Raw genomic sequence first — 27,075 nt, forward strand, 5'->3', positions numbered from 1 at the left:
TCTATGTGGAAAACCATATTTTCCAATATCTCACACACTGCCTTATCCTAATCTTTTTTACATATTCTCATGTCCTTCCAACTTCTGTTGCCAGCACCAGATCTTCCTTATTCATTTTTTTAATGCCATTTACTATTTTATACATTGTTATTAGGTCTCCTCGTTCTCTTCTATCTTGTAAGGTAGGCAGTCACATTTCTTTCAGTCTTTCCTCATATATTAGGTCATTTAGTTCTGGCACTATCTTTGTAGCTATCTTCTGGATCCATTCTAAGCTTCTTATCTCTTTTTCAAGCTCAGCGACCACACCACTGCTGCATATTCTTACTTTGGATGCATCATGCTCATAATTTTTTCATCATATCTTTGTCCATGTATTGAAATGCCACTCTAATATTAGTCAGCGTTTTATATGCTAATCCGAATATCTTGTGTGTTTTTCAGGGTCCAAATTTTAATGTATAATCACTCCCAGATCTTTTTCCTCTTTAGTCTTCATTATTTGTTCCTCTCCCATCAGATAGTTCCATACCGGTCTTCACTTACTCTTTCCTAATTCCATTACGTGACATTTCTTGGTATTGAACTCTAACTTCCACTTCTTCTTCCACTTGTAAATTTTTTTTATATCTTCCTGCAGCAGCAAACAGTCCTCTCGGGTTTTCATTACTCTTAGCAATTTTGCATCATCAGCAAACAAAGTAATATAACTGGTTACCACATTTTGTATGTCATTTACATATACCTGGAACATAATGGGGGCTAACATTGACCCTTTTGGCAATCCGCTTGTTACTTTACCTAAAGATGAATATATATCTCTGATCACAGTTCTCATCTCTCTGTCCTTTCAAGTAATCCCTTATCCAATCTATCAAAGTTCCTTTCAGTCCTCCTATGCTCTCTAACTTCCAAAGTAGTCTGCCATGAGGGACTCTATCAAAATGTCCAGGTATACAGTGTCCACCCATCCATTTCTGCCCTCCAGTCCTTCTATTACTCATGAGTATAAACTTAATAAGTTTGACACACATGACCTTCCTGTCCAGAACCTAAATTATCTGTTTGATATAACCTGTTCTTCCAGATATTTAATCCATTTTTCTTTGACACACATCTTACCCACAACATTTGTAAGAGACACCGGTTCTGTAATTTTATGGCTTGATTGACTTTCCTCCTTTGAATATTTGGATTATGTTGGCTCTCTTCCATTCTACCTTCTTTTAATGAACTTTTAACCATTTCCCAAATTGGATCTAACAGCTGCTCTTTACATTCCTTGAGTGCACAGCCTGATACACCATCTGGGCCCATTGCTTTTCTGACATCCAAATGATCTAGTAGGGTGAGTTAAGGAGAGATCGTACATGAGGACGTAACGTACAAACGCTCCCGTGAGCTTATTTATGAAAATAGCGAAGTTACTGACTAATCAGCCGAGAAAGAAAACGGAGGCGCACAGCTGACACCCGCCATTGATGCACCACGCCACGCGCTGTCATGACCAGGTTCGTTTTCTTGTTTTGTGCATGTGTGATGTAATATTTTGCCTCTAATTTATGGCTTATAGTGCTCATGAATATCCCAGGAGTGCGATGGTATGGTATTCGATACCAAGATATTCCTGTATGTGATGATATGACAAAGATTAAATGGAAGTGCTCCCGTAAGGAATGGCGTGGTGGTCGTTTACATTTTAATGGCATGTGGACTTATCGTACAGCTTGGATTTTAAATGTACGGAACATCCTCACGTAAACTGAGTGACTCTTTTATCTTCCCTAACACTGAAGATGGAGATATTGAACTTAAACAGGTGAAGGGGATTTTGTTTACTCCATTGCCAGCACCCACCCGTAGATTGAAGCGATTCATCAGATTCAGCACTCTTGCATCCTACAATGTTAAGGAGGCCTGCCTTCATGGCTTTGTAGGGTAGACTAGCCCTATATGGTACTTTTGTACTGCAGAAAAACATGTCAGTGGAATGAAAGATTGTTTAATTTTATTTTGATGATCCTCAGTGATTGAAAAAAAAAATCTTCAATTTACTGAATACCAACATTTATTACTTTGTCATCCTATAAGGATTAGAATGATGATTTCTTTTATTATGTTTAAGCTGTGTGATGTGTAGAATGACCTGCTGCGATTCAAACAGTTTAGTACTGAATATTTCTGTACAATATAGTTTGATGAATAACCGTTCACTTTGTGTTTCAACATGCAGTGTTTTGTAGGTACATATCTATGTTGCCAATCGCTTTGAAATCATCATTGGAGCCCATGCAAGGGATTGGGAGGGCAAACTGGTAATATAATTAATTGTTTATATATATATATATAAAAAAAAATTTTTTTGAGGGACCTACATGCCTGTACAGATCGTCCACACCTGTGGACGATCTGTACACTTTTATTTATTTATTTTTTTCTTGCCTTATTTTCAACCATTAATGTTGTGATGCCAAAACTGTGCCATACACACATCATAACCAAATGACTATATTTTATATTAATAACTTCAACTTTACGTAATTCACTGAAGTTTTTTTTTATGGTTATTTAAAAAAAATGTACGATCCGTCTCCAACTCACCCTAGTCTTCCAATATCTTCTTTGTGCACTATGATTTCCTGCAATCCTCGGCAATGCAATGTCCTATTTGGTTCTGTAAATTCCTCTTCTTCAGTGAACACTGTTAGTTTTGAAACTTTAAATAATTATTTCACTCATTTCCTTTGTATGTATGTTTGTTTGTTTTTTGTACGTCTTCCCACCTTTAATTATTTTTTCTATTGTTTCCTTATTCTTCATCTTTCCATTTATAAACGTGTAGAAAAGTTTGTGTTCATCTTCACTTTTCCACACCACATCTTTCTCAAAGTTATTTTCTTCCTCTCTCCTTACTTTAATATATTCATTTCTTGCATCCTTATACTGCTGTCTGTTGTTTTCATTTCTTTGTTTTTTTTTAGTTTCTTCCAAGCTTTATCTTTTTCCCTTTAAGCTTCTATATATGTGGCACTGCATCAAGAATGTATATTTTTCTATACTCTGTAGATAGGTACACATTTCTACACTCCTTCATTATATTTCTGTAGGAATATATTTCATATTTCCCTTGTCCTTCCATTCATAATGTTGCTCCATTCAATATCAGCAAAAAAATTTATTGACTTTCCAAAATCTCTTGCATAATTTAATCTCTCTTTTTTGTAGTCTTCTCTGTATCTTATCCTGTGTAATTCACCTCGGTCGCCTGCTGGTCACCCAGCCAGTCTTCCCCATTACGGAGCGAGCTCAGAGCTCATAGACCGATCTTCGGGTAGGACTGAGACCACAACACACTCCACACACCGGGAAAGCGAGGCCACAACCCCTCGAGTTACATCCCGTACCTATTTACTGCTAGGTGAACAGGGGCCACACATTAAGAGGCTTGCCCATTTGCCTCGCCGCCCCGCGACTCGAACCCGGCCCTCTCGATTGTGAGTCGAGCGTGCTAACCACTACACTACGCGGTTTGTGTGTGTGTGTGTGTGTGTGTGTGTGTGTGTTTCACTGTTTGATCTGCTGCAGTCTCTGACGAGACAGCCAGACGTTATCCTACGGAACGAGCTCAGAGCTCATTATTTACGATCTTCGGATAGGCCTGAGACCAGGCACATACCACACACCGGGACAACAAGGTCACAACTCCTCGATTTACATCCCGTACCTATTCACTGCTAGGTGAACATGGGCTACACGTGAAAGGAGACACCCAAATATCTCCACCCGGGAAATCGAACCCCAGTCCTCTGACTTGTGAAGCCAGCGCTCTAACCACTGAGCTACCGGGTGTGTGTGTGTGTGTGTGTGTGTGTGTGTGACGTTCAGAGAGAGAGATAGAAGAGTCACTTCCTAAGATCCTAAACCAACAATTAAACACCAATTAACCTACACCATGCACTCTCTTCTCCCTCAATCATATTGAATTATTTAGCTGCCATTTACTGAATATTAATTAGGGTATTGGCCAACAGTTCTCTTTATATTAGAAGAATGAAATATAAACACACAAAATACATTATTTTACAAACATCAGATTGGAGAGCATTATTCATCTTTATGGTGTGTGTATGTATAATTTATTTATTTATTTTATTTTATTTATTTATTTTATTTTATTTATTTATTTTTTTTTTTCAATTAAACCATCATACTCCAAAACAGAAGGAGTGATTTTTGCATACATTGGACTCTAAGAAAATGTGTAAGTTTCTGGGATAGATGCATACTGTAGAATTCTTTAGATATTTAGATCTTCCCCAACAAGTGTGTGAATTTTGGGGAATGCTAGGTTTTCAGATGAGAGAGAGAGAGAGAGAGAGAGAGAGAGAGAGAGAGAGAGAGAGAGACCTACTACCTACGTAGTAAAGCAAGGGATAGAATGGTTGACATAACATTTTGTTCTTGTTACATAAATAAATAGTTAGTAAATAAGTAGATAGATTGATACAAATAATTTCTTATCATTATTAAGACATTCCCCAACACAGCCCAAAAGCTTTTAGTCATCTCAACTCTTTTCCTCTGACTGAGTACTGACTGTCTTTAACCTCTTTCTCGCCGCTGCAAATTTTGTACCTATCTCTTTCAAATCATCTGCCACTATTTTCATGTCAACTGCTCTTCTGATCATGCTAAATGTATGCCTCCTCTCTTCTCACAGCCTTGCTGTACGCGACTTTCTTCTTTCATTCACCGCTATTTTTGTTTGGATACACTGTTTAACTAACTATTTCCAAATATAGTAATATGATGTCTAAATGATTTAGACAAAAGAAAATTATATCAAGAGTGTATTTCTTTACTTGTATTTAAAGTTGACAAATTATGAACCTAAAAAAAAGGGTCAACCACTACTCAGTAATACTGACTACTGAGTAGCGAGTAGTGAGTACTGACCCTCATTAGAGTAGAATATTGAATTAGTACTCTACTTAGTAGACACTAGACCAGTGGCTCCCAACCTTTTGACACTTGCGACCCCTTATCTAAAAGTTTGAAGCACATGTGACCCCTACTTAAGGCTTACTATCAGCAGCTATACACACATACAAACAGTTACAGACACATACACATTCACTCACAGGCACGCATACATATACCCATAATATCACCTAATGACACTGAACTAATGTAACACACGTTTTGTTTTGCACAGAAACCAAAAAAAAAACAAAAAAAATGTAAGAGCATAACAAATTTAATTGATGTGATTAAATTAACATTATCCCAAGCTACTTCTAGCAAAGCTACATGAACCCCATGCCAAGGCTTCGCAACCCACCAGTTGGGAAACCCTGCACTGGACAGTACAATTGTAGTGACAATGTGAGACCTAACAGTGGAATACACCTAGCTTAGCAGGGCATATTTCTGCAGAGGGAGCCTGGTTTGCATAATGTTTGGCCTGCAATGAAAATGTTCATGACTTTATGTTCAAACTTTCAATATCAAATGACTCAAACACCCTGCCTGGCGCCTGGCCACGACGTGGCCAGAGTGTGGACTGTGCCACAGTGCCACTGTGGACTGTGGAGGCTGACAGTAGAGCTGGGCAGGAACCGGTTCTGCTTTAACGGTTACATATTAATACAGATGGTAGGTACACATGAGTTTTAAATCACAAATAGTATACTATATATATTTATAAGAATGTTATCATTAATATTATTTAGGAATCCTTGCAAATGCCAGTATCTACAGATGAACGAAGTAGAGTATAATAAAATCGTGTTCTGCAGGCAGGCTTGTATCCATTATTCAAAGAAATTGCACGAATAATATATAAAAAGTTTGTATGTACTCGTCATTGGCCAACAGCAGGCACTGATTTAGTATTGCCATATCACTATTTTTTTGTGCCCTGATTGGTAGATATGCTATAACATCAAAACATAGAGTTTATATGTTGGTACACACCCAAATCATTTAAGATACTCAAAACTAACCCAAAACACACCCAACACCACGCAACACTTCAAAATGTGGCCAAATGCACCTAAAACTCACTAGAAATACCCAGTATACACCAAAATCACCCCAAACCACCCAAACCACTTACAACATTAAAAACTAACCCGAAACACACTCATAAAACCAAGCAACACCTCAAAAGGCATCAAAACACACACAGCACTCTCCAGAAACACCATTATCGCCAAAATCACATTCCCCCACATACACCCAAACCATTTAAAACATCCAAGATTATCATACAAAACACTACGCAACACCTCAAAATACACCAAGACAAAACTAAAACTCACTAGAAACACCTAATATAAACCAAAATCATCCCCACACACCCAAACCACTTACAACACTCAATATCATCCCCTACCACACTCAAAAAGCCATGCAACACTTCCAAATGCCCTCAAACACACCTAAAACTCACAAGAAACACCTAATATATACCCAAGCGATAAAACGTGGTGCTTGAACAAAGGGGCGGGGCTTATAAGGCTTGATGAAGGGTGGAGCTTATCGTAACGCCAGCCAATCACTGTCCAGGATGAGTTATCGTGAACATTTCTATTTATATTTTTTTTATTCAATAACAATTGCTTTATATGATATATAACAAAAAATCGACATCTTATTTTATTTTATTGTAATAGTTTATAACATTAAAAACATCCAAGAGCTCGTAATAAAAATGCTCATTTCAGATTTTGGTTCTTCACGTTCTATGAGAGTGACGCTACCTCTCCTATATCTACCTTGACCGGAACCGGTTCCGCGGGCTGAAGAATACTAGTCTCGGAACCGCCAGTGCGCCTGGTATTCATCAAGCAGTGCGTTGGCGGTTCCGAGACTCAGCTGATATTCGGTATTCATCAGCCGCTCTCTACCGATTTCACTCGGGTTCCGCCCGCCCGAGGAACCGATTCCTTGAATACTTGAGTTACGGTTCCTGCCCACCAATAGCTGACAGGTGACGGATGTAGTACAGAGAGGTGTGTGGTGCCACGTAGAAATATATCACCCTCTATTGTTATTTGAAAGGTGAATGAAAACTCGTACATATTGTCGTTATCTTGGGAAAAGTTTATTATTGTTACACGGAGGTGGAGTGAATCCAGAGGCGGCATGAAATTGACAGCAGACGACGCCCTGATTGCGCTTACAAATATTTGTTCGATGTCCCGCAGCCCACTGCACTAACCATGCTAATTCAATTTAATTCTAGCACAGGAATATCAAGGGGAACAAAATTTTAACCAGTTTTGAGTTGCCATTACAGTATATTCTGCAATGGACCAGTGCCAAGAACTGGCCGGTGAAGTTATAACTTTCGGACGTGTCTCGCTTTGGTAGGCGATTCTTTTAATTCCCCTTGCAGTTTTCGATGTGGTTTGAATGAATCTTGCTACCCATTTCTCTTTTTTTTTTTTTTAAGGAGAGGTCAAATGAGTAGCTTTTTTTTTTCTTGTGAAATAAAGCTTAACCTAACAAAATCTAATTAAACTTAACTAAGCCTAACCTAATTGACAGTTGGTTTGATATGGGTAAATTTGCAGTTTGAGCCAATAAACCCCATCTTAAATTTCTTTTTCCCTAAGTCTAATAAGCTTGGCGACCTCCTGGGAAAGTGGGGTTTTTGGGTAGGGAAAGCAACAATGAGGCAATTTTGGGGGGTGCGAAAAATCTAAGGGAAAATATCCATTTTTAAGATAAAAAAGGAGAAAATCACAAAATTCATGAGTACTTTTCACTGAAATTGCCCTAACCTAACATAATAACCTCTCCCCTCCCCCTCCTCCCCCCCAACAAGCTTGGGGGACTGTGGGGGAATCGGGGGTTTTGGGGGGAACCAAAAGAGGCGAGATATGGCGATCCTAACGTAACCTAACCTAACCGGAGGGGGCTGCGCCCCCTAATCCTAACATAAACCTAACCTAACGTATCCTTGCTTTGGGGCAGCTTCCCTTCCCCCACACCGGTTCTCTTATAGCTCCACACAATATGCCCTACCTCTACCAATACCCCAATACCCATCCTCACAATACCTTACCTTAACGAAAGGATGAAGGTCCTGGCTGGTCCTCTTCTCGATTGTACACTGACTTGCATTGCAGGAGCGATGATTTCCCAGTGATAAAATTCGCAACCTTTTCAACTAGTGTCACTGGTGGCCATGGCTGAATTGCGCACACAGATCTCTCTGTGCACCTGTCTGCCCAGCTGTGCCCTGTCTACGAATACATGTAGCAAATTCCCATTGGCACAGCTCGTGGTGTTAAGAGGTGGTGGCATGTCATTGGACAAAAGAACTATAGACACAATAAGAATCCTATTCAGCAGTTACCCAAAAACCCCAGCTGTAAACAAATGCAAGTTAGTGTACTGCTCATTTCCGACTGTGATGGAGCTCTGTGGCTCGCTGCAGCTTGCTGGACTTAGAGAAAACTCGCTGAACACCTCACATTTGGAGGCTTGTGCTGAAGTTATTACTAATTTCTGATAGGGTAAAATGGGGTTAGAAATACTCGTAGAAGTGTGATGTAGACCATGAGAATGTGTATAGTTACGAGTGGTGTATTGGCTGAAACTGCAATAATATCTTGATATGTAACAGGGTGGGTGGATGTCGCTCTCCAGGCCAAGATGGATGAAGAAAATGAAGAAAAAAAATTACATCAGGTCCTTCCTTTGCTAAATATGGCCGTTTCCTCCTTAGACTTTTTTTAGAAATTGTGAAATTGGTTTATTCATTTTCCCAGCCAATTAAACCAAAGCAAACTTGATCTAACCTACCTAACCTAAGTGTTTCTAGCATGATGTGTTCATTTTTAAAAGTTCTGCAAGAAGTAATGAGATCATGTAGGAAAGCCACAAAATACCCCTGATCTCTAACAGTTCTTCTTGGGGCTGAGCCTTAAAGACTCAATTCCTCCCTTTTTCAACTCAACTGCGCCTCTCTTCTACTCTGAACATCCTCAGTATGTCCTTCACTTATACTGTGATCTAAACTGGAAACCACATCTCATCTCTAGCTAAAATAGCTTCTATGGAGTTATGTATTCTAAGTACAGGGACTTTATCCATCTATGTATGGAATATGCTTTACATGTGTGTGGGGGCTGGCAGTTCCACTCGTACTGTTCCCTTGGATAGAATGGAATCATAGGTTTTTTGTCTTATCAACCCTTCTCCTCTAATTGACTATCCTCATCACCACGGTGTTGCATCTCTTGTTATTTTCATGCTAATTGGTCTTCTGATCTTGCTAAATGAGAACCTTCCCTCCTTCCACGGCTTTACTGCACAAGATTTTCTTCTTTCCCTCATTCATATTCTGCCCTCCTCTGCTGAGGTGTTGTTCGGGAAGCTTGGCCTTTGTATCAGCGCTTCCCCTATGATTCCTCACTGTCAATCTTTACTAGTCTGTTTCCAGTTCAGTTGGTTGTGTCGAGAATTTTTCTTTGCTGTTCCCTCTTTTTTTCACATTTCATATATCGCTGTCTTGGTTTCTTCAGTCAATTCTTCTTTAATTAACAGTACTGCGATTATGTTTTCTTCTTCCTCTGAATAAAGTCTCTCTATTTGCACTATCATCTTTCCATCCTTTGCATAAGCTGGGCATTGTAACAAGAAATGGGTTATATTTTCTAATTCACTATTGCACATGACGCACTTTGTGTCACCATTCGTGTGCCTATTTCTGTTTAAGGTTATTAATCCTCATCTTATACAATATTTTTTATAATGGTTTTGTTGTTGTAAAACTTTTCTTCTTTTATCCTTTCCTTGAATTTATTGTATAATTTTAAACTAGACTTTTCTGCCACTTCTTTCCTCCAATTTTCTGTATCCCATTCTTTATTTTTTTTTCTTGTAAATTTTGTGTCCATTTCCTTCAAATATGAATATTTTGGTTTTAAGTTATCTGAAAAATCTTCAGTTGTTTGGACCCAGTAATCATTATGTATGTGAAGTTTTTCTTTTACTATTCTTTTAAGCAGATCTTTACTTTCATTTTCTTCTGTGTACTTTAGGTACTTCAACTGGTTTCCTCTGATTCTACTTTCCATAGTGCTAGAACCAATTTCTCCTCTCAGAGTTGTTATCTATCTATAGTTTGATGCTCATGAAATTGCTCTGTAGGCTGAATTTTCTATCTTTTTGTAGTTTGCTTATTTCTTGTTTGGTGTACCCATGCATACTAGATCCATACAACACTGAGGGTATGTAGTACCACACTTTTCAATACATTTTGTCAATTGAAATTTTGTTGCTTTTTGAGGGGAATTTTCTTTTTGAGGTTTGAAACAATGTATCTTATTTGTTACTGTTATGCCAAAATATTTCATGTCACTGGCTACTTTGATACCATTAATCTTCAATTTGTATTTTGTTGTTGGAAATTAGAATATTACTTTTGTCTTTATTTATCTTTAGTCTTCTTGTGTGGCTGAGGTCTGCCAAGTCATGAATCATCTTACCCATTTCTTCCTCTGTTCTTGAGATCAACAATCCATCATCAGCAAAGAACAGTGGACTTCATGAAAAGAATTAATCTTTAAAACATCCCGCCTTTTTAATTCATCTATTATAGTGTATATATCTTAATCTTAATAAGTTAACCATTACTCTCAATCATTCATGCATTTCTCTGACTCAATGCCCATCATATTCAGGATCCACTACTGCTAATCATTCATTATAACAGCTTTTCACTACATACAGTCAAGTCATGCCTCTTGTCACAACCTACCAATCATTGAATGTGAGGCTTGTTCCATAGGTTGAAAGGATTTACTGTTATGATGCTTTTTCACAATAGAGATGATTATAAAAACAAGATTTACTGTATTTACTTGTTGAATTTTATTGCATTATGATTTAGGAAACAGTTTGTTAATCATGGTTTTCTTTACAGGCTTTTTAATCTTACATGAATTACTATGGCTGAGATTGTCACTGAAGCCCTCAGTGTAAGTGACAAGTGGCATCTAAGAAGTGTTGATCTGATCTCAACTCTACAACATCAGTAAGTAATACAGATTTAGAGATTCTAATATGTATGCCATTACTTTGATTCTTTGCTTTGTTTATTTTTATTTTTATTTTTTTCCAGTGTAAAACAATGTGAAACAAGTTCACAGCATAATTATGAACAACAGCACTGACTGTGATGGAATATCTCTTTTTAGTAGATATACATTTACTTTTACTCAGTAAAATCTTTATACTGTTACCTGAACTTGCAACAAAATTTAATGTCATATTCTTATTGACAGTTAAAATGTTCAGATTGTCATTGACTTTTTTTTATGAAATAATCAAATGCATGTAGTACAAGCTATATTATTTTTTACCAGTTGTAGTAGATAATAGTACTCACTTAAGATGTTATAAACTTTTATATGTAACTGTATCTCAATTTTCTGTCGAACTTAAGAATAATGTAAAACCTGAGGTAGCTAGTAACAATTTGTACTGAAGTGTATCCATAATTCTGTAACATGATAATATATAGAAAAAAAAATGTTAATTATTATGTGGTAAAATTTTTTCCTCATCTGCATCTTCATTTGTGCAACTTCCTCATATCATAAATACACTGCCACTTACCTTGAACATTAAAGTTTTCTGCTTTTGTTGCTTTCATGGTTTGCTATATATGTTAAAGCAGTGGCATTAAGCTAACCAATGGAACCAACTGAGGAATAAAATTGCAAGATCAACACTGATATAGAGGTTTGTCAAAGATGTTAGAAAATATTAATTGTCAATACTACATGCATAGAATAGACTGTGTGTGTAGAACTATAATTCTTTTTCTGACTATTTGTTACTTACTTGATTCATTGTTCATTTATTTCATTTTGATACCATATATTTTCATAGTAAACATAATGGAGAGGGCATTATTGTCAGCATTTGGTTCTAGTTGCCACTATATGGTTAACATATAGAAAAGGTTTATTCTAATATTCATGATACAAAGCATGTCACCCATCAGTGGTATTTAATGGTTGTGACAATAAAGAGTAAGTGAATTTTTATTATGAACTGTACTGTGACTAAACTCATTTCAGTCTGAAACCCTATGAATCATGGGTAGTTCAAGCCTCAGTATTGGGGGACAACAGGGAGGCTTTCACATTCTTCTTCCCTCTTCTTGCTGGCCTGCATAATGAACTAGGAGCACGTACCCTTTGGGCAGCCATACTTGTAGAGTGGTCCAATTTGCTGTTGAAATGGTGAGCATCTACTAGGATTAGTCATATACCTCATAGAACTTTAAATTCTTGTCATATTAATGTTAATTTGTATTTTATTGTTTTATTTTATTATTATTTATATTATTATTATTATTATTATTATTATTATTATTATTATTATTATAAGATGTAACATTGTGCATGTAAACCTTACTCCCACTTTAAGTTCACAAGAGAGATTTCAGATCTTCATCCTCAGCAAAAATTTTGTCTCAAAATTTTTAGCTGAAAATGATTATGATATGTATATTCCGTGCTTAAAGAAAACACATTATAGACATGTTTTGTGTTAATATGAGCAGTGTGAAGATAATAATACCTAGCTTTTAAAAAATATTTTTACTTCTAAAAGTTTAGAAAGAAAGAAAATTACATTTTACTGAGTGTTGTAAAGTTTCTCTATAGGCACACATTTTTACATCTACAGTACATTTTATATTCAAGATTCTTTATTTGTTAGAAATTCTTAATCTCAGATTTTTTATATTCTTTTTCTCGGGTCCAAACATTAACTTCATAATGTGTAATGATACTAAAATAAGACTGACAAATATGAACTAGGGGTTCTAAATACTTATTGCAATGACTTTTTGGCAATAATTGTTGCTAAATACTAGTGATTTTATACTAAAATTCTGAATATATTCACATCTACATCTCATTCTGTGAGATACAATTTGATAATCCCTATATGCATCCATATCTGGTATACAGTGGAAACTGATATTTGCATTTTCCACATCTGCAAAATATGTACGTATGACATCTGCATGCACATCCACATCTGTACCTCTCAGAATTCTGACATCTAACACATCTCTACTTTGAAGTACTGTTTATGTACAGAATGTGATTAGAGTTGATTGAAAATTGATACTATGGGCTTTCTTATTTGTTAACAGGATGTTTGTTGGGGATCGGCCTTATTGGTGGATTGGTGAAACTTCTTTGTACACTGATGAAACTCGTCCACAGCTACGAAAGTTTCCCAATACATGCGAAGCTGGTCCAGGCACCCCATCAGGCCACCTCATGATGAATGTAGCTATGTTTTATGTGATCACAAGAGGTATATCTTCCGAGTTTATATGGAAGTGGAAAAGTATAAGGTAGGCAGAGATAGCATAATGATTTTGCTTGTTTTAGTTAGAAGCTGGTGATTAGTTATTATTTCTTATCAGATGTTGTTTGGAGACATTTGTAAGCTATATATTTTCTATCACAACTTTGTATTTAGAGCATGGAGAACATCATTTGAAAAGGATTTTAATAGGTAGCATGAAGTAGTCAGAAGATAGAAGAAAAAGAAGAATAGGCCTTGAATCAACCAAGGTAGAATTTTTAGCAAAGGTTTGAGTGAAGAATTTAACTTTAGAAATAGATGAGATGGTAGTACTGCCATCAGATTGAAATAAAGGAGGAAAAGATGAAGTAAAATTGTTGATTTTTTTTGGCTTGTTGCCAGTGTTGAATGTCAAAAGATTTTGACACTTTCTATTAATAAAGAATTTTTTGGTTAATTGGATAGCAGATTTACTATGACTTTGGGCAGAAATATAAAGTGCATGAGATTTAGGTGATAGAAAGTTAGTTGAAATGTCTTCTGTGGGCTGCCTCTCTATCATTTGTAGTATGAAAACAGGCTGTGCTTAGGTTAAAAGAAAAAGTAAGAAGCATAGTCTTCCATGGTAGATGCTATATCATGAGATTTCACAAATTTATGCAATCATCCTCTGAATACTACTTAAACATCTCTTCTGTATTTTGCTTGTAGTATATGAGTTGGGTTTTTTTTTATTTTTGTTTTTTCATGACCACTAAACTAGTATTAACATGTATTATTTTCTTCATTGTAAACTCTGTTTAAGCAGTACAAGGATAATTTATAAAGTAGTTTTACTATATACAGTGCTATTCTATTTTTACTGCTTTTTAAGATCCCATTGTAACTTTCCAAAGAATAAGCAGTTATTTATTTTTTTTTTATTCAAGGTGATAATTTCCTCTGCAGTTTTATTTAAGGTGGCTCACAGATGCACCATTATGATTAAGCTTCTCTAATATATCTTCTAGCTGCTTTGTCAATAATGATAGAGGCCTTGTTTTTCCCTCACATATTATTCTGATCCCTCTAGCTCTTTTGACATAATCACAACATTTGGAGTAAAAAAAATTGCCAAAAAATAGAGGAATTACAAATGTGTATGTATACCTCAGTAGTTTTATTCAACTTTATTAATTTTCACTGTGCTTTGTTTTTTTTTTTTTTTTTTTTTCTCATTAAGTGTTTCATATATTCAAGGAAGTCTTCTGATAAATCTGTCTCAAGAATGATTTATCTTTCAGCAATTGTAAGAAAACTGTGGTAGTTGCTTCCCTGTACTTCATCTATTTCCTGTGGATAGGAGTGATTTGTGTCTCAAGGCTTTACATACAAGCTCATTTTATTCATCAAAACATCTTAGGAATATTTATGGGTAAGTTTTCTTGCCAGATAATGAGTACATATTTATGGTATACACTTCTGTAAAAGTACATGTGAGTTATGAGTTATGTATTTTTTATCTTATGAATTTTTTTAGGATTCAGTGTCAATAAGAGATTTTATGTTCTCATTTGGTAATCCAGAGATTGGAAAGCAAACACTTTATTTAATGCATAAAATGTTGTAGTTTATACTTCCTCACAGCACATTGCTTATCTTCCTCTCTGTATTCTACTATGTTTTATTCATAATGAATACTTAAAGAAGTAACTTGTAAATTACATGATGAACTAGATTTTCTACGTATATATAAAAATTTTATTGATTTATACAATAGTAGAATTTTTATATAGATTTGATTTATATGTTTTACTTTTCTTTCAGGACTTCTTGTTGGTAATTTTGCATGGAACAGTCCAGGAATAGTAAGATATAGCAAGTTAAAAGCTGTACTCACGGCAGCATTCCTGATCACATCTGCAGTATCAATCTATATGTTATTGCTGTCTAAAGGAATGGATCCTCTATGGACTTTGCCTCTTGCTCTGAAGCATTGTGCACGTGTGGAGTATGTGAGGATTGACACGCAGCCCTTTTTCTTGATGACAAGGTTTACTGGAACAGCTTTAGGACTGGGTAAGAAACTAAGAATATAACTTGACTCAGGTGTTATTTTCTTTATCTGATGCATTGCACTATACTTTTCTTTGCCATATACTGTTTAAGTAGATTTATAAATGCTACATATATTTAGTTATAATTTCTTGTGAAATGTTATGACCTTGAAATTTTGTATTATAGAGTCCTTTCAGGAGAGGAATTGGGTTCTCCTAGAAGTAAGATGTTATTCTTATATTTATTATATATATTTCTATGCACATTTTCCTATTAGTTGTTTATTTCTTTAAGGCTGTTTGATTCTATATGTGTTAATTTGAAAGATACAAACGAAAGGGAAGATGCCTTAAAATGCCTAACTTCATAGAAGCTATCTTAGCAAGAGAAGAGATGTGAAGTTTTCAGTTTTGATTATGAGTAAAGGAGAGACCGAGGGTATTTAGTGTAGGAGATGGGGACAGCCGAGTGTCACTGAGGAAGAGAGGATTGTTGTCTGGAAGGTTGTGTCAAGTTGATAGAGGGAGGAATTGAATTTTTGAGGCATTGAACACTAAATTTTCTCTTCCCCAATCAGAAATCTTAAAAAGATCAGAAGTCAGGCATTCTGTGGTGCCCCTGTGTGATTTATATTGTATGTATTAGATTTCTTTACCTTAATGTATATTCTTTAATTGTAATGTATTAATAGATAGTTTCTGCTGCCAGGTTTAGGACTGTCTTCTGAGAAAAGGCTCATAGTATTGAATTCACCAAGGAACATCATTCGCACCATCCTTACCATGAAAGCTGGAGTCATCCTTGGGAGGGTAGCATCACTCATTCAGGTAATGTTTACTGATAAAGGAAGCACATTTTATGTTATATATGTCATATACTTAATCTAAAGCTCAGTCTAAATATATCTTTATACATTTGTGTCACTACCCATTGTAAAAAAACATTCACTTTCACCTTATTACAAAAATTGGAGTTATTCTTGGTCATAGTAGCTTTCTTTATTCACTTGATAATTCTTGTAATAGTAAATTCTATTATAGGAGTGGCTATAATAGAAACACTCATTGATTTTTATTGAACTGTCTCAGTGGATTTTTCCACATCGAAACCTACTACATACCAACATATTTTTTAAATTGTATGTTTGGAACTTACATCCATAGTTGAGATATAGTGCATTTTGCTTTCCTTACAAATTAGATTAAGTTGCACATGATATGCATCCAGTCTGTTATAGCTTCTCCATATTTCAACACTTGCAAATATTCTATTTATACCTGAAACTTAATCTTTATTTGAGCATTATTCAATCTTTGAGGATTTAATTTGAAGTAGTTAATTTCTGCATTAGCTCTTTCTGTGCAAGTGAACTGTCTGTTGTGTAAAGAAAGAAAAACTAATGTGAAATAAATTTTGTGTTAAGTATGAGGGCTTATAGTAACAAAGTTTCCTTTATCAGGCCAGCTTTCCTGCAGACGACTTGGTGTTGTTCCTGATCCTGAGTCTCAGCCTCAGCATTGCCTTGCCATTCATTATTATTGCTCTACTACCTCACTTCTTACTTACCATGTATTATGGTAGTTAAAAGATTGCGTTTGGTAAGATCATTACAATGACCTGGTTAAAGATTCAGTAATTCAATTACTTTGATGATTAAAATTATTGTATTTTCCATCATGAGTTTCTTATTTATTTCTACGAAAAATACTTTTCCCTTTGGGATACAAGTTACTAGACGAAAAACTAAATACCAAAGGAATGGACGAGTTGTGGTGTGTTGGTAATTGTGACACAAGAGCGTTGAGTAGTAGTCCACTGAGCACAAAAAAACTTTCTAGTGATATTCATTATATTAAGTCCTGGAAAAAAAAAAAAAATTGACTGAATTATTAATTACAAAACATAACAATGGAGATCATCAAATGTGTTTAAATATTTAGTTATGTTGTTTTGTGTCCAAGAATTGGCAAATACTATCACAGTTGGAATGCATGTATTGTGATACATGTATAGAATTCTTTTTCCTCAAAATATTGTGTAAATTACGTGTTATCTAAATTTATCATATACATGTATATTTTTACATAAAATAGTGATGTAACTACAGTGGTTTCAGTACTCTACTAAAACCACTGGTTGGAAGTTTTGTGGTTGGCTTGAAGTGATACTGCCTCTGTAAAAGGCAAGTATAAGGAAGAGAGTGAGGACTCTCCTTCATATTTTTATTTCTACAATGACTTAGCTTGGCTGGTACACTTTAAAGTCAGTCTGTTGTACAGGTTGATCATTGACAGTGTTACTAATTTATTTTATTTTAAGGAGAATGTCAACCTGTTTAAAGATAGGGTATTTACTGATATAACTGATTTATTTATAACCAGTATATGTGTTCCTTCTCAGTGGGTTCTATCACTAGTGATACCCACCATGTCCCTACTAATTATCTCACCAGTGATCTATCTCTTGCTACCATCATACAAACTTTTCAAATTATTCAGTTCTGTTTGGGAATGTAGCAAGTCATAGGTGGCAAGAATTTAGGAACTTATCTGTCAATGAATCGTAGTGTACAAATATTGCTTAAAGACTTAGATATTTGTATCAAGAGTATGGTATGAATTTGAAGTACTTTTTATATAAATGTTTTAATTTATAAATGTCAGTTTTACATTTGCAACTCATGACAAAGTACAAAGAACTATAATGCTTTGTAGATCAAGATACACGGTGGTAAACTTTCCCTGGAACACTCTTAAGGATCAGAGGTAAGTCACTGACCTTTAATTGCCTTTGGATGCCTTATTAAGCTATCCTTTTTTCTTTCCATTAAAACTTCTTGTCTTTAATCATAGCCAAAAATCACCTCATTCCTACAAGTTTTGTGATTATGTTGATATGAGAAATGCTCACTACATTATCTGTGTTTGCCATGGCTGACTCTGATCCATTTTTTGTATCCAAAATCTACTACATAAAATATGATATTGATGTGATTTATATGGTAAGAGGTATGAGTGTGGCTGTATGTTTGTTATCTAGTGGTGATTATTGAATCTTTATGGAATTTGTACTTTTTTTGGCATTTACACAAAACCCAGACTGAATTGCTTTAAAAATTTGAGATATTTATGATTTTTAATATGAAATTTAAGGAAAAAAAAAATAGAATAAAAGATTAACCTTGATAAACACCCTTACAGATTGGTGTAAAAAAAACCATGAATGCCAAGAGTGTGAGAAAAAATTTCATTTGGCAGTATACTTTTACTCTACAAACTGACACACTGCTGTAGAAAATTAAGAATACTACTTGGAATTAATATTCTGAACATGCCTACTCATTGCTGGGTGAAAGTAAATAAATCCCACATTTTTTTTCTTTCATTACTGAATTTAAATTTGTATCTAAGTTGTGATCCAATTGTGCTAACTATTAGATCCTTGTAAATTCAGTAGCATAGATACTTTTAATACAAAAAATGTTTCTTTATATAGTTCAGTAGAACATATTGGTTTCTCTAACCACAGAACCAAGACTTGGGGCAAGAACTGAACATTAACAAGACTTGGAAGTCACTGAAATTAAGAAAGTAGTATTTAACTACATCATGATCCCTAAATTAATAAAACTAAAGAATTCAAGTTTTCTTGTATATTTTATGAAATACATATAAAATTGATAATTTTTTCTGACATTATACCTCATGATAAAAGTATCAGTTTAATTTCCTTCCATGTATGTTTTATCCCCAGATAGTGGTGGGCTGAGGAGCTGCCCACTCTTATCCATTTTTCTTATTCTCTAAGTGGCGATGGGATTTAAGTGTAGCATCAACTTGCTAAGAGATATCTTAGACTTTTCTGGATGGGTGGCAACTGGGATTGAAATCAGTTCAATTGTGAATACATCCTGCTATGGGGAGTACTCAAGAGTTCCCTGAATGGTGAGATACTTTTGCCTAGGTATCCTGGGTATCGATATACATATTCCCAAAATGTTCCCATGTGACATCAATCCCTAGATTGTCTGAGCTCTACTGAGGCCCTCTTGATAGTGATGGAGAAATCAGCCTCACTCATAGCAACTCTGGATGTGGATAGGTGTGCACAAAGAGATGTCTCAGAATAAGCAGTTACTAATTGTTCTTAATGTAACTGCAGGATAAATTACTGTTATCTGGATTTGCTGTAATCTTAATAACTTACTAAATATGTTTCCCAAAAGGCCTTTTATAAGGCAGTTGGCCCTATGAAACCTCATTGCAGCCATCATCTTGGAAGAGCAACTTTAGGACAGATATCAGATATAGAAAAATTTATATTAGTCCAACATTTTGAAACCAAAAAATTTACAAAAGGCTATGACAGACACCGAAGAATCAGTTTAGTCTTCATCAGAATCAAAACTTGCTTTCTGGTTTGCTCGTGCTCCTGCATTTACAGCAATGAGGAAGTCTTGTTGTTTACCTTCCTTTAGTCTCTGTCGGATGAGCTCTGCAATGGCCTTGTCAGTGCGCCTCTCAAGTTTGTCAAGCTGTGGCTGGATGCAGCGCTTCAAGTCAAAGGTTATCTTCTTTGGTGCAAGATTGGTGATCTCAACCTGAGGACAAGAAAACTGATTGTCTAATCATAATAATTTTTGAAGAATGATAAATGAGAAAGAAACAAGAGTGCAAAGAGAAAACTAAAGCACACAAGGACAGGAATAATAATCAGTAAATGGAGACTGTAGCCCATGGTCATCCTTTTGATGTGTTCTCATGGATAGAATAGATGAAGGCAGATAGATGAAAGAATAAGACAAGAATCATACATACGTATATACAATTGTAAGGATGATTTGTCCAAAAATGGAATATACAGTTGTGGTATGGTTACCAAGTCTAAAGAAACATATCAGGAAACTGAAATGGATACAAAGAGCAGCAATAAAAATTATCCAAGCCTCAAGTAATAATGCATACAAAAAGAGACCAGAAAAACTAAACCTGCTGACTTGGAACAAAGAAGGAAGAGAGGAGACTTAATAGTGATGTGCACACTAAAGGCATTTTCAGTAGTGGTGCCGCTGGGGGCAAAAGTAGTCAAATGGAAGCAAGTTTTAACAAACATTTCCAAACACCTCTCCAAAGCATTTTGGGCAGAGTAGAAATTGAGAAAACAAGAGAAGAAAAAGACTGGGCATTACAATAAATGATAATTTATTACTGGAAAAACTCATGAACAATAATTAGGGAAACATATGAGTTACTAAGAAAAATTAAATGGGCATTTACCTACATAGATAAAGAGGATGAAAAAAACTAACAGAATACATGATTCAACCTAAACTAGAATATGCTACACTTATACGGTAAAATATGTATGGCAAAATAAAAAAGATTTATGGAAGATATAAAGGATTCAATGAGCTGCAACCAAACTGATTCCAACTTTGAGAGACCTAACATATGAAGACTGATTAAAGAAAGTAAAACCTCCAACATTGCAACAGGAGAGAAAGAAGCGACCTAATTGCTATACACAGGGCATGAAAGGAGATGGACAAATTGACAGAGAAGACTTATTGGTGTGGGACTCAAGAAATACAAGGGAACAAGGGATGAAGTTGAAAAAGGTGATATGTAGAAGAGACACTAAGAAATATAGTTTTTCAAACAGAGGCATAGAAATATGGAACAATTTGGAAGAAACAGTGGTTTAAGCAAGAAATATTCATGTTTTTAAGGTTAAGCTGGACAACTATAGATATGAAGACAGGACAGCACAAGTATAGCTCTCTTTTCCTGTACAATACATCTAGGTAAATACAACTAGGTAAATACACACAGATAAAGAAAATTACATACCTGCACCTCCTCCTTGGCCTTTTCTCCATCATCCAATTGTGTCTTGACCAGCATCTCCACATCTGCTGGAGCTTCAGCAGGGAGTGCTACTTCCTGCAGGGTCCCACTTTCAGGTTTGTAGTTCCTGCACACAATACACTCATCAACAACATAAGAGCTACATATTTCTAATATTTATTATTTTTTATTAAACTATTTATTTGATATATAAGAGGGAAACCATCAAAGGGCAACAAAATTTATAAAAAAAAAAATATATATAAAAAAGGGACAAAAGAGTTAGCTAAAAGGATATGTCTTGAAACCTCCCTCTTAAATTAATTCAGATCATAGGTGGATGGAAATACAGAAGCAGATACAGAGTTCCAGACTTTACCAGAGAAAGAGATGAATAGGGACTGGTTTTGCTATGAGCAATGTGGGCACAATCTATTTGGGGGTGCCAGTTTTCTACACTAAAGGCAGGTTCACATGTGTCAATATGCATTGAAATTGCAAGTTGCTAAAAATATTGACTGAGCCCTTCTGGTCGGAACATATTCACACACAGCGACTGGAAAGTATCAGCTGGCTGGCGGGAAGTGAATGTAAACAAACAGCTACCAAAAAAAATGTCTTCCTCTGCGATCAATTTGAATCCTCACAAGTAGGTATTCAATCTTCACCTCCAACAACACTCTGCAGAAAGGGAAACAGTTCTTGGAGAGTGGCAGCTACCTCATAGAACGTCCATTTGCATAAGCTTTTTTTATTGTATAATTCATTTTCAGGATGTGCTCTTTTTCCCTCACTAACTGTAAAATCTTCTCTACATCTGGACACCGTATTTTCAAACCTTTCTGTGACATCACAAAGTAAACAAAATTGCAAATTGACAGAACAAGACCAACATGTTGGTCTTGTTTTGTAACTGGTTTTTCCAGTCAGTAGGCACCAACATTCAGTTGGAAACTCTACCAACTTGCAATTTCAGTTGCATACCAATGTGTGAACCTACTTTAATCTGCTAATTTCCATATCAAATAGAGGAATGGTTGCTAGGGCGCCCCTACTATCACATCAACCTGCTGCTGAGTCCATGTATACAGGTTGTGTCAGAAGAAAAAGTAAGGGGAAGGGGGATCAACTTGCACCTGAGTCTCATTCACAGAGAAAAAGCAAGAGGGAGAAGGGTGGGGGATAGACTGACCTGTGGATGACTTATGATTCTTTTTATTTTATTAATTTGTATTTGCGTGATGAAGGATTCGTGCAGTTTACATTGGTGTTTACATACTATATTTAATTTATTTATCTTATTGTTTTGTGTGATGAAGGATTTGTGCAATTTACATTGGTGTTTACATACTCTATTTCATTATTCTTTATTTATTTTTTTTCTTGTTAAGTTTTTGCATTCAATATTATTTGCAATAAAATAACATAAATATAGTAATATAATTTGTGTGTTTGTGCATTGGTGGAGTTCAACGGTGGGTTTGGATTTGGGTTTATGGGCGGAGGGGTTCGATGGAGGGTTCACCCAGAGCGTAAAAATAGTCAAGATCGCCTCTGGGGATGAATGACTGAGAGTAATGGTTAACTCTTGCATTAGTGAGGCAGACAGAATAAGGGTGAGAGAAAAAAGAAAGTTGTTTGCAGCAAGGCCACAGGAAATAAGATGTGAAATTTCCAGTGTAGATTATAAGTAAAGGATAGACTTTTTTTTTTTTTTTTTTTTTTTTTTTTTTTTTTACATTACAAGGGCACTGGCCAAGGGAAAACAGTGTTGGAAAAAAAATCCCGCTGGTTGCCAGGCCCTGTTAAGAGGAAAGTAGGAGAAAGAAAAACAAAAAATCTAAAAGGAGGGTCCAGTTAACGTAAGAGGTGTCTTGACACTCCTCTTTTGAAAGAGTTTAAGTCATAGGCAGGTGGAAATACAGACACAGGTAGAGAGTTCCAGAGTTTACCAGTGTAGGGAATGAAGGAGTGAAGATACTGGTTAACTCTTGCATTAGGAAGATGGACAGAATAGGGATGAGAAGAAGTAGAGAGTCTTGTGCAGCGAGGCCGCAGGAGGGGGAAGGCATGCAGTTAGCAAGTTCAGAAGAGCAGACAGCATGAAAACAGCGGTAGAAGACAGATAAAGATGCAACATTGCGGCGGTGACTTAAAGAATCAAGACAGTCAGTTAGAGGAGAAGAGTTGATAAGACGAAAAGCTTTAGATTCCACCTTGTTTAGTAAAGCTGTGTGTGGATCCCCCAGACATGAGAGCCATACTCCATACACGGGCGGATAAGGCCCTGTACAGAGCAAGCAGCTGGGAGGGAGAGAAAATGGACGAAGACGCCACAGGACACCTAACTTCTTGGAAGCTGATTTAGCAAGAGTAGAGATGTGAAATTTCCAGTTTAGATTTTTAGTGAAGGATAGACCGAGTGTGTTTAATGTAGAGGAGAGGGAAGTTGAGTGTTATTGAAGAAGAGAGGATAGTTGTCTGGAAGGTTATGTCGAGTAGATAGTTGTAGAAATTGAGTTTTTGAGGCATTGAACAAAACCAGGTTTTCTCTGCCCCAATCAGAAACAAGTGAAAGATCAGAAGTTAGGCGTCCTATAGCATCTCGCCTTGAGTCATTTAATTGTTGTTGGGTTGGGCGTCTGTTGAACGCTGTTGAATAATGCAAGGTGGTATCATCAGCATAGGAGTGGATAGGGCATTGAGTCAGATTTAGGAGATCATTGATGAATAATAGAAAGAGAGTGGGTGATAGGACAGAACCCTGTGGAACACCACTGTTGATAGTTTTAGGGAAGAACAGTGACCGTCTACTACAGCAGCAATAGAACGATCGGAAAGGAAACTGGAGATGAAGGTACAGAGAGAAGGATAGAATCCGTAGGAGGGTAGTTTAGAAATTAAAGATTTGTGCCAGACTCTATCGAAGGCTTTCGATATGTCAAGGCCGACAGCAAAGGTTTCACCGAAGTCCCTAAAAGAGGATGACCAAGATTCAGTTAGGAAAGTAAGAAGATCACCAGTAGATCTGCCTTTACGGAAACCATACTGGCAATCAGAGAGAAGGTTGTGAGCTGATAGATGCCTCATTATCTTCCTATTAAGGATAGACTCAAAGGCTTTAGAAAGGCAGGAAATCAAAGCTATAGGGCGGTAGTTAGAAGGATTGGAGTGGTCACCTTTTTAGGGACAGGTTGAATGTGAGCAAACTTCCAGCAAGAAGGATAAATAGAAGTAGAGAGACACAGATGAAAGAGTTTGACCAGGCAGTGAGCGAGTTCGGAAGCACAGTTTTTGAGAACAACAGGAGGGACTCCATCCGGACCGTAAGCCTTCCGAGAATCAAGGCCAGAGAGGGCCAGGAAAACGTCTTTATAAAGAATTTTAATTTTAGGGATGAAGTAGTCAGAGGGTGGAGGAGTAGGAGGAATATGCCCAGAATCATCCAAAGTTGAGTTGGTAGCAAAGGTTTGAGCGAAGAGTTCAGCTTTAGAAAAGAAGAGACAGCTGTAGAGCCATCTGGATGAAGTAAAGGAGGGAAAGACGAAGAAGTAAAGTTGTTAGAGATATTATTGGCTAGATGCCAGAAATCTCGAGAGGAGTTAGAATTGGAAAGACTTTGACATTTTCTATTGATGAAAGAGTTTTAGTAAGTTGGAGAATAGATTTGGCATGATTACGGGCAGAAATATATAGGGCATGAGTTTCAGCAGTTGGATGGCTACGGAACCGTTTGTGAGCCGCCTCTATCATTGACAGCACGAGAACAAGCAGAGTTAAACCAAGGCTTTTTAGCTTTAGGGTTAGAGAAAGTATGAGGAATGTATAGCTCCATGCCAGAGATAATCACCTCTGTTATGCGCTCGGCACAAAGAGAAGGATCTCTGACATGAAAACAATAATCATCCCAAGGAAATCAGAATAGTACTGCCTTAGTTCCTCCCACTTAGCAGAGTTAAAATGCCAGAAGCACCTCCGCTTAGGCGGGTCCTGAGGCTGCACTGGAGTGATAGAACAGGTAACGGAAATTAGATTGTGGTCGGAGGAGCCCAACGGAGAGGAAAGTTTAACAGAGTAAGCAGAAGGGTTGGAGGTTAGGAAAAGATCAAGAATGTTGGGCGTGTCTCCAAGGCGGTCAGGAATACGGGTAGGGAACTGCACTAGCTGCTCTAGGTCATGAAGGATAGCAAAGTTGAAGGTTTGTTCACCAGGTTGGTCAGTGAAAGAAGATGAAAGCCAAAGCTGGTGGTGAACATTGAAATCCCTAAAATGGAGATCTCAGCAAAAGGAAAGTGAGATAAGATGTGCTCCACCTTGGAAGTCAAATAGTCAAAGAATTTTACATAGTCAGAGGAATTAGGTGAGAGGTATACAGCACAGATGAATTTAGTTAGAGAGTGACATTGAAGTCTTAGCCAGATGGTAGAAAATTCTGAAGATTCAAGATTGTGGGCACGAGAGCAAGTGGTGTCGTTACGCACGTATGCGCAACATCCAGCTTTGGATTGAAAATGAGGATAGAGCAAGTAGGAGGGAACAGAAAAGGGGCTGCTGTCAGTAGTCACAGACAACTGTGTTTCGGTTAGGAAGAGGATGTTCAGTGTAGAAGAGGGAGACAGTGAGTGTCACCGAAGAGGGGATACGTGTCTGGAAGGTTGTATCAAATTGATAGATGGAGGAATTGAGTTTTTGAAGAATTAAACAATACTAAGTTTTCTCTTCCAAAATAAAAAAATTTCTGAGAGATCAAAAGTCAGGCATTCTGCGGCTTCCCTGCATGATCTGTTTATTTCTGGAAGGGTTATATATTGATACATTATGGTATATGTATATTGTTTAATAACACAGAACCCAAAACAGTATAATTATGCAATGGTAAATAGCAGTTAGTATTGTTTGTTCAGATGTGGGTGTATACAAAAATTGGCCAAAGCCATTATTCACAAAAATTCCTGTACCAATACATATGAAATCTGATGCACCTTTCTGTCTCAGTCAAGTTCACCTGATGTTAGAAAGCTGGTAAAGTTTTACATTTGGATATGTCTCATATTGGGAGGCAAAATTTTTTTTCTGGTAAATTTTTTAAAATTTTTAATGAATCTAGTTACTAACTGTATCTGTCAGAAATCTGTTTTTCCTTCTTTTTTTTTTAATACTCATGAATACAGGCCCAACTTCCTTTTTTTCCAGTTAAAATAGAGCCTACAGCAGAAATAGGCTAAAATACAGCCAAATACTGCATCTGACCACCAAAAATAAATAGGCTACAGAGCTGCACTTCTGCTGTTGTAGTTGTTGTAATGGCAAATAATGATCTTGCTACTAGCATCCTAATGTAACTAAATTAAACTTAACCTAACTAAACCAAACTAGATTGACAGTTGACAATTTAATGTGAAACAAAGTGGATGTGTGTCGCTCTTGGGGCAGAATGAAGAAACTTAAAAATCTCTGATGACACTTATAGGTAATAAATTTCCAAGCCACACATATGTGGCTACAAATAATCTGAATAAAAGGTTCTATCTCCAGGGTTCTCAAACTTTTTTCTCATTAAGAACTCCCAAAGTTATAAGACCCTATAGTGACCTACACCCAAACTCCCAGTAATCAGACATAAATAAGTGTTAATCTAGTGACTGACACTAATTCAGAGAGCAATGGTATTGCAAATTATACTATTAGACCAGGCATATTTAAGTACCCCTGCAATGTTAATTTAGTGACTGACACTAATTCAATATGCAATGGTACTACAAAGGGTATTAGATCAGCCATCTAAGTACCCACGGAGAACTCCTGGGGGTTTGGGGACCCCTGCTCTATCTGATGAGAG

General features: G+C 36.3%; 2 protein-coding genes across 5 annotated transcripts in view; one reads left to right on the top strand and one right to left on the bottom strand.

Moving 5' to 3' along the window:
- Positions 1-1,489: 1,489 nt before the first annotated feature.
- On the top strand, positions 1,490-17,334 carry LOC123505685 (glucose-6-phosphatase 2-like). 4 transcript variants are annotated; one of them, XM_045257332.1, is made up of 8 exons: positions 1,490-1,511; positions 10,943-11,053; positions 12,105-12,269; positions 13,193-13,399; positions 14,637-14,767; positions 15,160-15,411; positions 16,099-16,217; positions 16,850-17,334. In XM_045257332.1, exons 2-8 carry the CDS (start codon positions 10,968-10,970, stop codon positions 16,973-16,975), a joined length of 1,086 nt encoding a protein of 361 aa, XP_045113267.1. In that variant the 5' UTR covers positions 1,490-1,511; positions 10,943-10,967; the 3' UTR covers positions 16,976-17,334. The 4 variants fall into 4 exon arrangements, with proteins under 4 accessions (XP_045113267.1, XP_045113264.1, XP_045113266.1 ...); XM_045257329.1 differs by lacking the exon at positions 1,490-1,511 and adding an exon at positions 6,751-7,065; XM_045257331.1 differs by lacking the exon at positions 1,490-1,511 and adding an exon at positions 6,751-7,016.
- Positions 17,335-19,027: 1,693 nt separating this feature from the next.
- The window catches only part of LOC123505687 (coiled-coil domain-containing protein 12-like), an 11,718-nt gene continuing 3,670 nt past the window's right edge, over positions 19,028-27,075 (bottom strand). Inside the window, exons 3-4 of the mRNA XM_045257333.1 lie at positions 21,240-21,363; positions 19,028-19,990 (exon numbers count right to left, since the gene is read on the bottom strand). Coding sequence (XP_045113268.1) covers positions 19,775-19,990; positions 21,240-21,363 — 340 coding nt within the window. The 3' untranslated portion in view covers positions 19,028-19,774. The remainder of the gene's footprint in view (positions 19,991-21,239; positions 21,364-27,075) is intronic.

Source organism: Portunus trituberculatus, chromosome 18 (assembly GCF_017591435.1).
Source record: "Portunus trituberculatus isolate SZX2019 chromosome 18, ASM1759143v1, whole genome shotgun sequence".
Taxonomy (NCBI): domain Eukaryota; kingdom Metazoa; phylum Arthropoda; class Malacostraca; order Decapoda; family Portunidae; genus Portunus; species Portunus trituberculatus.